General features: G+C 48.2%; 1 protein-coding gene across 6 annotated transcripts in view; it reads right to left on the bottom strand.

Annotated features, from left to right (window-relative positions):
• Positions 1-15,915, bottom strand: part of LOC135909287 (solute carrier family 22 member 6-B-like) — a 59,466-nt gene that overhangs the window by 22,647 nt on the left and 20,904 nt on the right. Inside the window, exons 1-8 of one of the 6 annotated variants that reach the window (XR_010566677.2) lie at positions 13,197-13,461; positions 12,178-12,521; positions 10,519-10,666; positions 9,466-9,569; positions 6,805-6,959; positions 5,978-6,146; positions 5,236-5,449; positions 4,212-4,309 (exon numbers count right to left, since the gene is read on the bottom strand). Coding sequence is in view for 5 of the 6 variants with exons in the window: in XM_065441216.1 (XP_065297288.1) it covers positions 4,212-4,309; positions 5,236-5,449; positions 5,978-6,146; positions 6,805-6,959; positions 9,466-9,569; positions 10,519-10,666; positions 12,178-12,446 (1,157 nt within the window). In the remaining variant the exon portion in view is untranslated. Of the gene's footprint in view, positions 1-4,211; positions 4,310-5,235; positions 5,450-5,977; positions 6,147-6,804; positions 6,960-9,465; positions 9,570-10,518; positions 10,667-12,177; positions 12,522-13,196; positions 13,470-15,915 lie in introns of those variants that run through there. The other 5 variants (XM_065441216.1, XM_065441220.1, XM_065441218.1 and 2 more) reach the window with 5 other exon arrangements.

The raw sequence follows: 15,915 nt of genomic DNA, 5'->3' as shown, positions 1-15,915 counted from the left end.
GCCCTCGTACATTAGAAATGCAAAGATACAGTGGGATATACAAATGCGAAAATACGGCTTGATAAAGGACAAAAAGTGTCACTGGAAACAAAGTTCACTGCATGTATACACAAAACATCGCAACAATATATTTAAGTATACATATAAGTCTCCAATGAATCTATGTATGTAAGAAGAACTGTATATAATGCGTCAAACAAGGCAAATAAACATGTTGCACAATCATAGGTTCACAGAATCCTAGATTCCGCCCCCATTCCATCCACTCCCCCCGATGTATTGCGCGCGACGGAAGGCGGCGCGCTTGCTCCCCGCTTTTCTCCTTTGCGCACACAAGACTGAGCCACCATCGTCGGCTCACCCATTCCACCTCCCCTCCTATGCTTTCACTCGCACATACAGCATGCAGCGCGTGGTCACGATGTTATCACCCTTGGACTTTATACGAAACATGAGGGCGATGGCAGAAATGCGCCTGGAGTGTCCATATAATTGCTTTCGAAATAATATGATAAACGTATCCGGCAAATGAAACGTCCCGTCGCCCATTACTTTCAGCAAAAGAAGTATCAAAATCGAACTTTCACCATGCGACAATTCGCTGCGCCGCAACAATGTATTTTTTTTCTGTGAGGCGGAGGCACCGAAATGAAAAAAAAAATTACCGACGATTACGTTACTTCCTAATGCGAAATTTGAGCGCAGCAAATAAGCTGTTTCACCTTTTCGATAGATTGAGGCAAAGAAATCGAGCAACACATGTATGCGCTATCACAGAATTTTTTTTTTTTTTTTCACACGTATTCCTTTAACAAAGACTCCACTAACAGTTCTTGACAGTCATGAAGGAAGCTTTGTGGTCGGAGAAATAGACTGATATATGTTCGACTTGGTACACCATGCAATGCTTGATTCTCAAAGACGTTCACAAAGACGTTCACAACTGGGCCCTTAATGCCATATTGGCCTCCGCCGTGCATCAGTCGTCGCACTTGCATGAATGGGATTCACGGAGATACGAGTCTTACACTCACCGCATTAAGTTGTGGAAGGTGCGCTGGCCTCGAGGGATATTTGTAACCGTTTGTTGTCGAAATAACAACCAAAACAAGCGCGAACGAGACCGACCCAACAGAACCAAACAGGCGCGGGCGAGAGCTGTGGCGCGAGCAGACGATAGTACGAAACGAGCGGATCGGCTGAGACCAGACACGAGTGCGCATCGAGCCGTAAGGAGTGTCCGCATGACACCAGCATCGCGCGCGCACGTCACTGAAGGGGCCGCTCTCATTGGTCTCCGCCATTCGCGGCTCGCGTCCTTCGTCTCCCACTCCAGCGAAGGGGGGCGGAGCTGGTTACGAGGCCGACAACGCCGACGACGACGCGAAACCCAGGAACGGACGCCAAAGAGCTGCGCTCTAAAAACGCATAGGAAAGTATGTTGGCCAGAATCGAATGCCTATTTCGGGCACCTAATGGGGCTACGGAAGGAATACCGAAGAAAACATGAGACGCTTGGTCCACTGAGAACCATACGCATACTGCTCAGTATGCTACAGCTGCGAAACAAGACTTTCCGGAAAGGTTCCGCTCAAGGAATGCGGTGCAATCCTTCGAGTCACCACAGTGATGGCGGCGAGCGACCATTGTTCTTTTTTTTTTTGTCGTCTGCTAGCCAGAAAGCGTCCAAAACTCTGTCCGGTGAAACTCCACTCGGCCAGAGCCAACGTAACGTTGGCCAGAGCAAACCGAACGCGCACCAAAGTGCACCGCACGGTGGTCGGGGCCATACGGGAAAAACGTATGCACTCTGGCTGGCTCTGGCAGCCCGCGGGTAGGGTAGCGAGAACAAAAAAAAATTGAAGAGGCTCAATGTGTCCTCGCGAATAAAAGTCAAAGAAGAAAAAATAAATAAGAACGTAGTTACTTTGGCTGGTTTTAGTGTCTTGACATGGATGCATTCTGGCGTAGGTTAAAAAAATGTTGATACTTTTTTATGTGACATGACGGCACAAATGAACCACCCCAACGCTTCGTCTCATTGGACCTCGCTGCCTGCTTTGTCAACTCGTCTGCTAGTGTGTTGATTTGGCTTGTCTCGTTGTATGTTCCGATGTAAGACTTTAGAAAAGTGAATAGACCTTTGGCGTCAAATGTTTATAACAACATTAAACCCACAAGGTTCCGCAATTGAAAATCTAAAGCACAACTTTGGAAATGTCAATGCACCTTTCACATCAAGAGCTTATGAGATTTATACCCATAAAGTTTCGCAATTGATATCCATGCGCTCCATAGATTCCGTGGCCTCAGTGAGATGCCGCGGCGAGCCCGCTCACCATCAAAGCGCCCTTGAAACTTTGTGCTCGGATGAGACTGCTTGACGTTATGACTCGCGGTGTATGGGCGTTGCCACGAAATCCAGCCCGAGTTTGCAATCTTCGCTGTTAAATGTCTCTTCGAGCGCCAAAAAGACATTCTAGACAAAATCCAGAGTGATTTCAGGCGCCGGTGGTCGCTTTGGTCGGCGGTGCATGGACAGCACGAAAAAATTTCGGGGGGGGCTGAAGCCCCATAAGCCCCCCCCCTGGCTACGCCCCTGGCATTTAGCACTTAAACGTCTATGCGTTCCAACCTCGCGACCTACAATAAAGCGTGATCAAGCTTAATGCCCGCGGACGAGTGACGAGGCCTCTTTGTCCACAGCAGGCTCTGCTGCATTTCTCAGATACCTAAATCTCGCCCAACTAAACTGCCCGCTATGCTTATTCGAAGGTAGCGTGTGAAATAAAATGAGTGAAATATAAATCATAATTGCAAAATTGTATAAATAAGCACCTGCAACATGTGAAGCTCGTAACTCTCCGCGTGTCTCAATGCATACGTGCGGCATTCAGTACGAAATTTGAAAATCTAAGAAATGTAGCGACATCTGTTATAAATGCACTAACACAGACTGTTGCATATTTATTGGATCATTGAGTATTAATTGAATCATATCATCGGAAGCTTCGTCGGGGATTGTAAAACAATGAGCCCGGTTGAAATTCAAACCGAAGACATTCGAATCAAAACAACGCATAGTAACTGCAAACAAGATGGAATTACCAAAATGGTCGATTGCATTTTTTTTTTGGTGGGGGGGGGGGGGAATTGTAAAATATACCCAGCCTTCACAGGAGCGCAGGCTTGGTATGCCATTAAAATTGAAAGACCGACGGAGAAAGACAACTCGACACTTCACATCAGCCTTCCGTGAAGTCACACTTTTGGCAGGCATACTCTTTGTGGAGCTGCTCAGTTATTTAATAATCACCCGTCGCGGTGGCTTAGCGGCTGTAGCGACCCGCTGCCCAACGCGAGGTTGCAGGTGCGACTGTTGGGCCACGGCGGCCTCATTCCGGTGGATCCGAATGTAAAAACGCACCTTTTATAAGCTTCGAGTGCTTGTTAAGAAAAGGCCACCCGCGGTCGGCCACTTCGTTTACTATAAGTACGGGTGGTGGCACGAGCAAGGTATACCTATACGAGAGTGTACCTTTGTGGCCACTCAACTTATCAATATTTAAAAGTGACAAACGTATTACTTAAGTAGAAGGTTGGTTCTTAGAGCACCTTCAAGATTGATCAGTAGTTACGTCATAAGTATAAGTTTGGTTTGCAAATACAGCGGTTATAAGCCTTTCACGGCGGCGTATTATAACGCACTGATGCTGCTCTCAGACGTTAAGCCCAGTCAATCATCCAATCAGTCAATTAGTTGTATACTCACAAAAACAAAAGCAATATATCAACATCGAAACTAAACGAAGACTGTATTTTGCATTATTCGTGGTCATTTTCTTTCACTAAAGGGTCCAAGCGTGACAGAAATATCTGCAAACCAATGTCTTTACACTGTCCTCATTTGTGTAGCAGTGGTCCTTGTAAAATAATCTAAAGAAGTTGGAGTTGACCTTCGCTCTCTCAACTTCTTAATCATATCTTAATCATCACATCTTAACATCTTAATCACAACGCCAGCACGTGCAGCTGCAGCTCCAAAACTCCATTATACCAACTCTAACGTAGCGCAGAAGGATCCGCTTGTGTACAGCACTGACTCGGCACCACGTATGCACATCACTTCGTATTGCGCGCCAGAGGTGTTAGCCATCAGTTGGCCCACAGAGTAAATAAGACAGAAAGAAAGCTGCGAAACAGGTGCGCACCAGCAAAAACTGATAGTGAGGCTGGAGAACTGGTACTGGGTGATTAGAATCACCAGAAGCTCCCACACCGTCTTCTCTGGAGACACGAGCTCATGTGCCTGCATGCGAGTGCGTGAAGTTAGACATCGGGGCCGACCAGGACAACTTCACCTAATTTTGCAAACACACAGGATAACACACATCACCTTTTACTTTTAAATAGACACTGGAGACAAACATTATTTGGAGATTCAGTGTTATAGCGGCATTTCGACGTGAAACGTAGCTTTCACAGAGAAGAAATGCTTTTCTAAGTGGAAGACGGAAACGGAGTGTTAGCGCAGCCACTGAAAGAATACGGTACTAACTCGCAAGACGGATGATGTTCCGTTTATAATCGGTAAATTGTAGTCACACGCTCGTAATAAGAAGGCAGTCATGATGAAAGGTAATTAGCTGGTCATTTTCTTTCTTTAGATTTTGCTACAGAAACGCTCACTGCTGCTGGTGAACCTGTATGCGTTCACACAAGGACACTCGCAAACATACCGGGCCCACGTGTACTCCCTGACATTGGAACTGTCGTCTGAGTTGTACGTACGCGATAATAGCGTTGTATCACTCTTACGAATTCAAGAGATTGAAGTTAAATAAAAAAATAATAATACTGCTTCTTGACACATCACTGTCGGCGCTATTCGCCTGCCCGCAGCGCCCTCTGTCTCGAAGCAGCTAGGCTGTAGTGGCCTGGCAGAATATGGCTATGGAATAAGTCACCGCGCAGTGTAGGAAACACATCCAAGATCGTTAATCGCTGTCAATGTCATGAATAAAAAGAAACAGAGAGAGAGAAAGCTCTGCAGGCTCTTCAGTAGCGATTCTCTCTACTACGAAGCCATCTCGTGGCATAACATAGGCGTTGCGGTGTTTCAATAACGGCAACCAAACAGTGTGCGCGTTTGCTCAATGTTTGCATCTGTCATCGATGTTAAAAATAGCGCGCATGACAAACTCTCAATGCCCATAACGTGCGGATATATTGTACCTGTGTCCTGCGGTGGCTTAGGTACTGCGAGGCCTCCTCATTGGCCGACATCCTACGGTGCAGCGTCTGCAGCGGCTCCAGCCTGAGCTTTTTGATGACAGCTTTGATGGCGTCGGGCGTCGCCCGGTTGCAGCGGAGAATGTAGGCGACCCCACGCACGGCCTCCTCCACGCGCAAGTTTGTGAGCGACCACCGAGGCGACTCTGGCAGCAAGCTGCGAGTGGGGTTTTTACAGGTTGTCGCAAACTGGCGCGGTGGTGCCTTATCGTCAATGGGAGCACGACAGATGTAGTCGCAAAGTGGGGTCATTTTGTTCCTCTTGACGAGCTGACACTGCCTCGCTTGCGTCTCTATGGGGCGCGCTTATAGAGAAAAATGCGACATCAACGCAGCTCTAAAAAAAAAATAAGTCATGGGATTCTACGTGCCAAAACCCCCATCTGATTATGAACCATGGCGTAGTGGGGGACTCCGGAAATTTGGACCACCTGGGGTTCTTTAACGTGCACCTATATCTAAGTACAGGAGTATTTTCGCATTTTGCCCCCTAGAAACGCGGCCGTTGTGGCCGGGATTCAATCACGCGACCTAGTGCTCAGCAGCCCAACACCATAGCCACTAAGCAACCACGGCGGGCCATCAATGCGCCTCGCTGCTATGTATGCTCTTTAGTATACCTAGCGCGTGAAACGTAGCGGAGAGTAACTGTCTGTTGTTTCTATTGTGAGAAGCTTTCGCTCACAAGAATCCGCAGAGCAGGACCGTCGTGGGCAACATGACGATGAGCTGTTGGTTCCGCCAGTCTATATCGTCGCCGAGCGTGAAGACTTTGATGAGGAAGCCAATAAGGTAGCCGTAGATGACGAACGTCATGTACATGGCCCGCCACTGTGTCGCCACCACCTCGACCACTGCCAATGTAGTTGTTTGAAAGAGAAGAAACATCCAGTTGGCCCAGCACTGATGTATGCGCCAGCTATATGCAATGTCAAAAAAAAAAAAGATTACACTCGAATGCGCCTTCGACTGCAATAGCTGAAGCCGCGTGACGGTGTCGTGCTGTCGCATGTTTGTTTAAGAAGCGTAGACACGCCTTGAGGTTTGGACTCGTATATTGCTAGGTTAATCCACTGTACCGGAGGCGCCGCCATACGCCTTTGTGTACGGTATACTGTTACGGGCGCTTCTCTTTAACGCTTACGAGGAATATCACGTCATCCTGATGTCTTCGTGCATGCATGCATTACAAAAACTCCCAATTTGAGCCTTATAGTCATCCGCATAAGATTTTCTTAAATTTAACGCGGCTTGTAAGCATTGATTCTGCTTCTTCGTTTGCTTTGAGTAACCTGAAAGGACCAGTACATGACTTGGGAGAAGATGACAGTTCTTATCGAAAACCAGAACACGAAGAGAGACAGATTGCCTATAGGAACAAAAATACGCAGGTTAATTCAGCCGTTATCTACACCTGTGAAATTAGCTGTAACGAATATAGACCCCCTTGCGAAAATTCAAAGATGAGGCGTAAGGTCGTTTGGAACGTATGCGTTGCAGTATACAACTCACGCATGATGTACTGTGTGTAGACGAGCGCGTGGATGGCGGCCCCCACCAAGAAACGGTGGCACGTGAAGAGGAACACGCTGCCCACGCTGCTCAGCGAGATGCCGACCACCTCGAGTACCACGGCCGAAAAGCAGATCGTTGGCTTCCGGCCGATCCTGCAAAATGTGAAGCGCTCTTCTCACGTCGACTAGAGGCACGCCACACAATACATAGTATGCACGTACGTCATTCAAGGATACTCCGCGACTTCCGGTTTACGGCGGCACCATGTTGGGGAACCCATAGGCCTTGTGCGTGCGCCTGTTAATAAGGTTCCCGAACATGGAGGAAGGAAACTAAGGAGAGGCCCTACCCCCTCCGCGCGCTAGGAGAAAAATGTGGCGGAAATGACGGGGTAGGTTCTCATTTTTTTGCTGCTTTTTTATTTTTTTTGCTGTATGGCCACGCCTTTTGGGCCACAATGGCGGCGTTGTTTGAGCGCTCACACGTGTTGCTCTGGTAGGTTTCGTGCCGTGGCAAAGGCGCTGTGTGACCGGGTTTGCGTTAGTCACCGTGTCTTGGTGCGCTGTGTTACCTGCACCGTGCTCTGCCGGATGTTGCGCGAGCGCGAGCGCTCCGCGCGCGAAACCACGCGCAGCGCGGCGTGGTTTCGCGAAAGATGTAAACAAGAGAGGAGGGTGGCACAAAAGGCGGAGCATCGCCATGAGCAACGCCAACTTCCGGCTTCACTTTTGCTTCACAAAGAGTGACGTCAGGGCCTCTCCTTAGTTTCCTTCCTCCGTGTTCCCGAAGATGGCGGAACGTAGCGGAAGCAGACGACAGCAGCGGATGTGACGTCACGTGCATACTATGTATAGAGGGTTTATAATAAGGGGCCCCAAACGTTTTGGGGCCCCAAAGAAATAGCGTCGAAGCCACTGCGCATGCACGAGACGCGTTTTAGGTTTCGCGTTGGGAACGCTATTTCACCGATTTAGCGGAAGCCCAAATAGCGGCCCCAAAAGCTTTGCGTCATCAAACATGGCGGCACACATCGAAGCGACGGCTCTACCCTAGCACCAAACTGGGTTCGATTCTTGGTGACGCGTGAAGTTCGCAAGCTATAGGAGAAGTGACCGCGGTTATCGATTCCTCTCAAGTAGCGTGTGTTATGAAGATTGATTCATTAGGCGCCGCTGATTCCGAATTCGGTAGTGGATTTTATGGCTCGTATAGACCTAACACGACTAAGCTTGGCTGGTGAACGCACGTACAGTTGGTTTGCTCAAAACTAAGCGCAGCTAATTGTTTGCTGCTTACAGAATAACCTCTAAATTGTAATTAAACACGAATGCACACAATTCAAAATTACTGTTTCTATCATAAACTGGTATATGTTATTTAATTATTTCTAATGGCTTTTCTTTGACGACATAGTGGCGCTGTCAGCGCAAGACGCTATCCGCAAACGCAAAGCCCTATTCTAAAGCTCTTCACTCCTGCGTGCTCCAACGCTAACACCCACAAATCTCTTTGGGGCGCCAAACTATTGGGGCCCCTATTCTAAAACTCTTTAATCTCCAGGATGCAGCTGTATAACGCGGCGCTGTAGCGTGTAGAGGTTGTACAGGCTGTCGGGCTGTATGACATTCTTATGTTGGTGACGAAATCATAGCCTCAAGGCAGACGCTCGGAACGCGTTAAACAATAAAGTGCAGCAAAAAATATTAACTCGGAAACATTCTACTACATGACTGCAACGACCCAAGTGACACTTTGGGGAGGAAACCAGCTAGTCGAGGAAGTCAAACAAATCAACCGAGCAATTAATCAATTAATTAAATAAGTGGGTTTATCGTCTCAACACAGCACAGGGGCTTCGAAGCAAGCCGTAGTGGAGAGTCCATGTTTAGTTTGAACTTCTGAGGCTCTAGAACGTGCACTTAAATCGAAAGGCATCTACAGCGGTCGCGAATCGAACCCGCGTCCTCGCGCTCAGTAGGAGAAAAATAATAGGTGAACTGAGCCAAAAAAAAAGTTGCCCTCAACCGCAGTCAGCGAAATATCAAGACGTTCCTCAAAGAGAAAAAAAAATTATGGGGTTTTATGTGCCAAAACCACTTTCTGATTATGAGACACGCCGTAGTGGGGGACTCCGGAAATTTTGACCACCTGGGGTTCTTTAACGTGCACCTAAATCTGAGTACACGGGTGTTTTCGCATTTCGCCTCCATCGAAATGCGGCCGCCGGGGCCGGGATTCGATCCCGCGACCTCGTAATCAGCAACCCAACACCATAGCCACTGAGCAACCACGGCGGGTTCAAAGATAACACCGTACACACGTGTGTCAGATAAATTAACTTTTCCTCCTCCTCGCCATCCACGACGTTGCTTTGGCCACGCTCGGTCACTGCCGTGCCCCGAAAGCAAACAAGGGGTCCGAAGCCACTTCAGCATGATTCAGTAGAAGCACCATACTTTAATTTACCTACCTCAGCTACAATTGTTAGCAATGCATAATGGTTTATGTTCTGCGTCCACAAATGACCCATTTAAGTTTATTCGGAAGATGCTCCTTGTCAAAGATTCCGCTAATTAATTTTTTAAAAATGATGGACGCATGCCGTCAGGAGCTGCTAGATACAAATGCACACTAACTAACGCCATCCGCATTTCTTACCTGTCTGCAGAGAGACCGGATAACATGAGTCCTATGATGGAGCCTACTGTGTAGACAGTCTCGCACGCAGAGGCCATCCACTTGCGGTCGCAGGTAAGATCCCACTGCGCCGCAAAAAAAAAAGGGCCACTGATTCTTGAACAATTTCTTGATGCACGTTGAAGTCTAAAGAAGCGTTCAACGAAGACAGGTCAATGAAGGAGCACGCGCACAAGGAAAATAGAAAGTCCTGTCTTCTGTTAATGGGCTTCCACGTCGAGTACACCTTTACCAAGTGAACTGCATTTTCCCATGCTGAAAGCATCCATCCACAAAGGAAGCATGTCTGTACTCATCGGATTGCCGGAGACAACCATTCCTAAAGCAGTCCGTCCGATCGTGATGACGTTTCGATGCAGTGTTCTTTCCTTAATTATGCAAGCGATGACGTACGCTGACGTTCGATGACGTACGAAGACGTTCTTTTAAGCGCACTACGCGGCCACGATGCACAGCACGTAACTGTGTGGCCATTCTTGGAGCAACAGCGGCCGCCACAGATAACGATCCGCTGAAACGCTCGTGTCTCCAGTGCATGGTTTCATTATGACAGCCGCGCCTACATTTTCCATGTCATATGACAAGTAGAGTGCGCTTGCACGTACGGAATACGGAATTGCGGGTAGCAAAAAAAAAAGAAAAGTATTCCGCCACTACCTTGGCAAACTGCCTCGCAGGATAGCATGCATTCCAATTACGAAAACAGTCTACTGTCGCTCACACTCCTGATTAATAAAGCATTCGTATTTGACAATAAATTAGATTTTTTAAATTCTCATTTACATGTATACCATACAGTACAATACAGTCTTGCGAGGTTATAGGTTCACAAAAGAAAATACGTGCGTTCGATAAAAAGTGCATGAATACGTAAAATTACACTTCTATAGGTCATGTAACTTTCAACACTGCTTCTCCGAAAGCTCCAGCAAAGCGAAAGGGCCCCCGTATAACACGTTCGATCGCACTTACGGCTCACTTTATGATGTCTCAAGAGACGCCGAAATATCTCACCTGCTTTATAACGGACAGCTTTACGTTGGCGGAGACATTGAACACCCTGTCTGAGCATGGAACGGCTACGCGCGTCGCATTTTCGGCCGGGCGTTCGCCGACAGGCACCGAGTACACGAGGCAACGGCTCAGAGTACCGTTCTCTTCCCTAAAATAAAGAAAAAGAAGAGCGTCAAAAAAAAGAAACCCATTTCTTCAGACGCACAGCATTTCACAAAAAGCCCGCGAATACACTAAATGTTCCAGCAGAACTTTTTGTTGGGTTAGTTGGTGCATGTTACTGAAGTACTAAAGCGCCAAACAGACGACACAAGAAGAGACACGGACGAGCGCTTTCGTGTCTGTTCTTGTGTCGTCTGTTTGGCGCTTTAGCACTTCAGTAACACTAAATGTTGCCGCCCTACGGGCCGCTCTGGGCACGTTGCGTCTATTCGCGGGCTTCTCTCATGCTTGGAAAAACACGTTTATATACCGAGTATTGAGCAATACATATCTGGATCAGAAATATTTCACGTTGCTCTACAATTTTCATCTAATTATAATAGTTGAGAAGTTGATTTATTAATTGTGATTGGTAATGTAATTAGGCGGAATGCAAAAAAAAATAATCTGAGTATCTCCAAGCGACGGCAAACATCGCCTTGGTTCTGTCCAGCAATGTGGCATTCGCATATTTTAGAAGCTTCGCTCAAGTTACGTTGTATACAACCGGTATCCCTACAGCATCCCTAAACACTTTCCAACGCAACCTATAATTAAGATCCCTGTGAATTCCTACTCGAGAGGCATACCTTTCAAATTTACAAAATGATTAGCGTGATCTACAAACGAACGCATCTGACAACCTGGTTTCCGTTCTGAGCCTGCCTTCATTTGTTTTCAATTTCCCGGCATTGCTTCACCCGTTTTAATTTTCAAACATCTTGCAAATGTGCATTGCATCAAAGGTGGTCGTGTTGAACGGCAGTCCTGCTTGCCGAAGTTCGCTGATGAAGTCACCTTGTGGGCAGGGAGAGCGAATATTCGACATCAGTTCGTTTCATTTCAGCGTTATCAATGATTTTAAATGATAATGGGTGCGCCCGCTTATATCAAACCATGCGAACGCCCGGCGCATTCAGCCAAACTCTGTCTAAGGTCATGCTCTATTCAAGGAATGCGCTCACTCCTATACGTTCTATAGCCGAAAAGGTTCTAGAGTTACAACTTTATTTTAGGACCTCATTAGTTCTACCATGCCGGCGCCCAGTCACTTCAGACGCTGGACATACGTGCCTCAAAGTGAGCGCTGAATTTTCTTACGTGAAATCACAATATGTCCTACTGAAAGTTGTTTCCTCCGCCCGCTAGGCTGTGTTACGGCGCTGCTGTTCTTCCCGCGAAGTTTCAGGGCTGGTTTCCCCACAGGACGCAATGGTGGCGCAGTTTAGCAGCGCAGTTTCTTTCATCACTAAAGCCCCGGGTTTCCATTCTGGACAACAATGTCAGATATTCCTCCATATATTTCGTCAAACCCTGCAATGGCGGCGTTTCGAACCAATCAGAGACGCTGCAGAGACACTGCGGTTCTGCGAGCCAATCAGAGCTGACAAGACGGTGCGTTCGACAATACGATGGAATTCGGCAAACGTCCAGAGTGCCACCGCGGCTGCGACTTGCCTGGGGATGTTCGCGTCCCTCCACTCCTCGAGCGTCATGTTCGCGGGCGGGTCGGGCAGGCGGCACCAGTGGTCCGCGTCAGAGGCGCTCTCACCGTGCACGATGTTGTGCAGCGTGAGGCACATCATGGCGACCATCTCGTACGAGAAGAGGGAGCGATGGAAAAAGCCCGTGCGCCCGATGATGGCCGACAGGTTGTCCTCGAGGGGCGTATCCGCGGACTCCTCCGGGGTGTTGACCTGGCTCGCCATGCCACTGGCCGCCTCCATTCTGGGAAGCTGTTAGATCGCCGACAGGTCCAGGCGTGTACCGCTGCAGACTAATCCGAAATTCGTTGCCGTGACCTGGAAAGACGAAGATCAAAAGAAAATGCCTCTCCTCGTTCAACCGGAGGACAAAATGCCCCGCTGTACTAAGAAACGAAATGAGCTTTCGCCAATCGATGAGGGTTATCTGCCGCTGTCGCCTGTGTGTCCGACTTCCGGTACCTTTGGTCCCAATTCTGTTTTTAACTACGAGGCGGCATATATATATATATATATATATATATATATATATATATATATATATATATATATATATATATATATATATATATATATATATATATATATATATATATTGAAATTTCTACTGCACTACTCTCGTGAATAACCTCATTCTGATTCTGAGCGAGTACACAGGCCCGAAACTGAATCAACCTTCCTGGTCAGCACTTGTGGAGGCCCTGATTTTGTGGACGCACAAAAAAGAAATGACCCCTCCCCCTGTCTTTTCTCTTGCAACTTCAGAGCAGTGATTGTTCTTTTAAATGCCTTTTTCGAGGCACAGCCGTGGATAGTGCGTGCCCTGTCCTAGTTTCATCTTATGACATCACGCTGCGCAATCCGATAAGGAATCTCTGGTGGAAGCTTCTAGTGCCAGTTTGTTTACTTTTTTTCCCATACGTAGCCGGAAGCCAATGAAGCCAAAGTTTCAGTAAAGGACACAAAGCCTAATCGCCAGTTCCAGCAGCTTACCTTGCGTATGCACGCGTAGCGACGCTCCCAAGGCCAAGAACTGTTCCGCTCTGCGACGGTATGGCTCGGAGAAGGAGAATATCTTGCGAAATTGCGAGAGACTAGGCACAGCGATGCCGATCACAGCTGAACATAATTCTTAAGCTCGTGCTGCTGTGGCACGATCCCCGTGGTCACGCGGCCCACGCACTCGGTATGATGGCGATGACGGCAAAAAAAGGACGACGACGACGACAACAGCAGAATGCTCCAGCTTTCTTGCAGTCAAAAGCTGCTTTGTGTTGGCTGCGTACACCCTGTTCACTATTTTAATAACAGAGAGTTTTAGTTTAGGGGACACAAGCGCCTTGCGTACGCAAGAACTAGGGGCGCCGGTACTGCGCATGCGCAGGCCTCTACGGCTGGGTCTGCGCATGCGCAGTAGCGTCGCCCATAGTTCTTGCGTACGCAAGCCGCTTGTGTCCCCTAAGCGAAAACTCTCTGATCTCAAGGGAGCGGCGTCTGCGAGCGCCGCGCAACGGAGCACACCTGCGAAAGCATAGCGCAGGGTATACGCGCGTCCGCGCAGGGCGTCCCGATGCCCGAGCGACCCAGCATATTCCCTGCTGTTTATCAGCACATCTACCCTTTGCACACTGGGCAAAAGGCACGGCTTCAGAGATGCTGCAATGATGAGGACTTATATGCACCTACTTCTCATACCATCATCGTCATCATCATCATCAGTCCGTCACCTTCACGCAGTCGTTTCATCATTGTCATCACTTCAGTAAGCTCATCCCATGGTCATCACTCTGTGGTCGATTTACCGCCTTCGTCGTTCCGTTGACGTTAGTTTTTCTTCATCATTGCACTGCAGTCATACTGTCGTCATTCGGTCGTGATTACGCCACCCTTCTCATGCCGTCATCTTCACCCACTGGCCATCAGGGCTGCATCGTCAGACGGTCGTCACAATGGTGTTGTGATCGTGCCATCATCGTCCCTCCTGCTTTATCATCCGCCTCTCGACATGCCCTCGTCGTCACACCATCTACATTACACAAGTTTCGCGATACAGCCATCGTCACGTAATTACCATCATACACTCGTCGCCGTCGCAATTGTCCTCATGCCGTTGTCATGCCATCGTAGTTACTGCATCGATCATCGTCACACGGTGGTCATCACGCTTTCGTTGTACGAACAGGTGCACCTGTTTATCTTCCTATGTTAAATGCTTTTCACCTGCTAACAAATATTGAACATTATCGCTCGGCGCAGGACGCGCCTGCATGTATTGGAAGTTTCTAGAATGTTATCGATGGTTCTAACCGTTTTATGTTGTCACCGAACCTTGTGTAAGCTTGTGTAATAACCATACTTATCCTGCAACGTTTGTTATCCCGAAGCAATGTTCACGAGACGTAATCCTCGGCATGGACTTTCTGAGCCAAGACGGCGCAATCATCGACCTGAAGTCCAAGTCAATAACGCTATCGGAATACCATGTGATATCGCCGGACAGCTCGCGAGTCACCGTGCATTGAGTGTGCTTGAAGATCAAGTCGGCATCCCTCCTCGCTCCAGTAACATTTCCGTCGCCACCGAAACAACGGCAGACGCAGAAGACGTCGTCGTTAGACCGCGAAATTTGCATCGCAAGAGGAATCGCTCGACTGCATGGAAGAAAAGTGAAAGTAATGTTGACGAACTTCAACCACGAGTACAAAACCTCAGCAAGGGCACGATGATAGCATACACCGAGGAAATTGTGGACACCAGCAATGCGTCTGTTCCCTCGGATTCTGCCGCATCTACCTCGACGGCCACAGTTCCCAAACCGGCTTTCGACATCAATCCGAGTCTCCCCACGAGTAAGCAGCAACAGCTCAAAAGTCTTCTTCGACGATACAAAGAGTGCTTTTCGATGCCATCGACGATTCGACAAACACCAGTTGCTAAGCATCGCATAAGAACCGAACAATGCCCTCGGTCACTCCGTCAGAGCCCGTACCGAGCTTCGACGCGGAAACGAGAAGCCATAAAGCAACAAATCGATGAAATGCTATGCGACAATATCACCCAGCTTCGAAGAGCCCGTCGGTGTCTCCTGTTGTCTCGGTGAAGAAAAAGGACTGAACCCTGCGTTTATTGTGGGTTACCGTCGGTGAACACGATCATGAAAAACAGCGTATACCTGCTCCCACGGATAGAAGACGCATTGAACATGCTCTGCAACGCTAAGTATTTCTCATCGATGGTTTTCAAGACAGACTACTTGCGAATAGAAGTCGACGAGATGGATCGCGAAAAGAGCATCTTCATCACGACGGATGGCCTCCGCCATTTCAAGGTTCTGACTGTCCTCAGCAGCTGCAACGTTCCAGCGCGGAATGCACACAGTATCAGCAGGATTGAAGTGGCAGACCTGTCTCGTTCACTTGGATGACATCGTTGGTTTCGCCGGGTATTTCGACAACCACCTTAGGCTGCTTGAGGCAGTACTAGAGGCCATTAAATCAACAGGGCTCACTCTGAAGGCAGAAAAGCATCGCTTCGCTTATGATGAGCTGTTCCTGGGCCACGTCACCAGCAAATCTGGAATCCGTCCTCGTCCGCAGAAGCCATCTTCCATCGCTGACTTTCAACAGCCAGCCAACAAGAAGAAAGTGCGCACGTTCCTTGGCCTTGTTACGTCTCAACACGACAAAGGGCATCTATAATTAGACGTTTACCA

Source organism: Dermacentor albipictus, chromosome 5 (assembly GCF_038994185.2).
Source record: "Dermacentor albipictus isolate Rhodes 1998 colony chromosome 5, USDA_Dalb.pri_finalv2, whole genome shotgun sequence".
NCBI classification, from domain to species: Eukaryota; Metazoa; Arthropoda; class Arachnida; order Ixodida; family Ixodidae; genus Dermacentor; species Dermacentor albipictus.
This window is presented reverse-complemented; position numbering and strand designations above follow the sequence as displayed.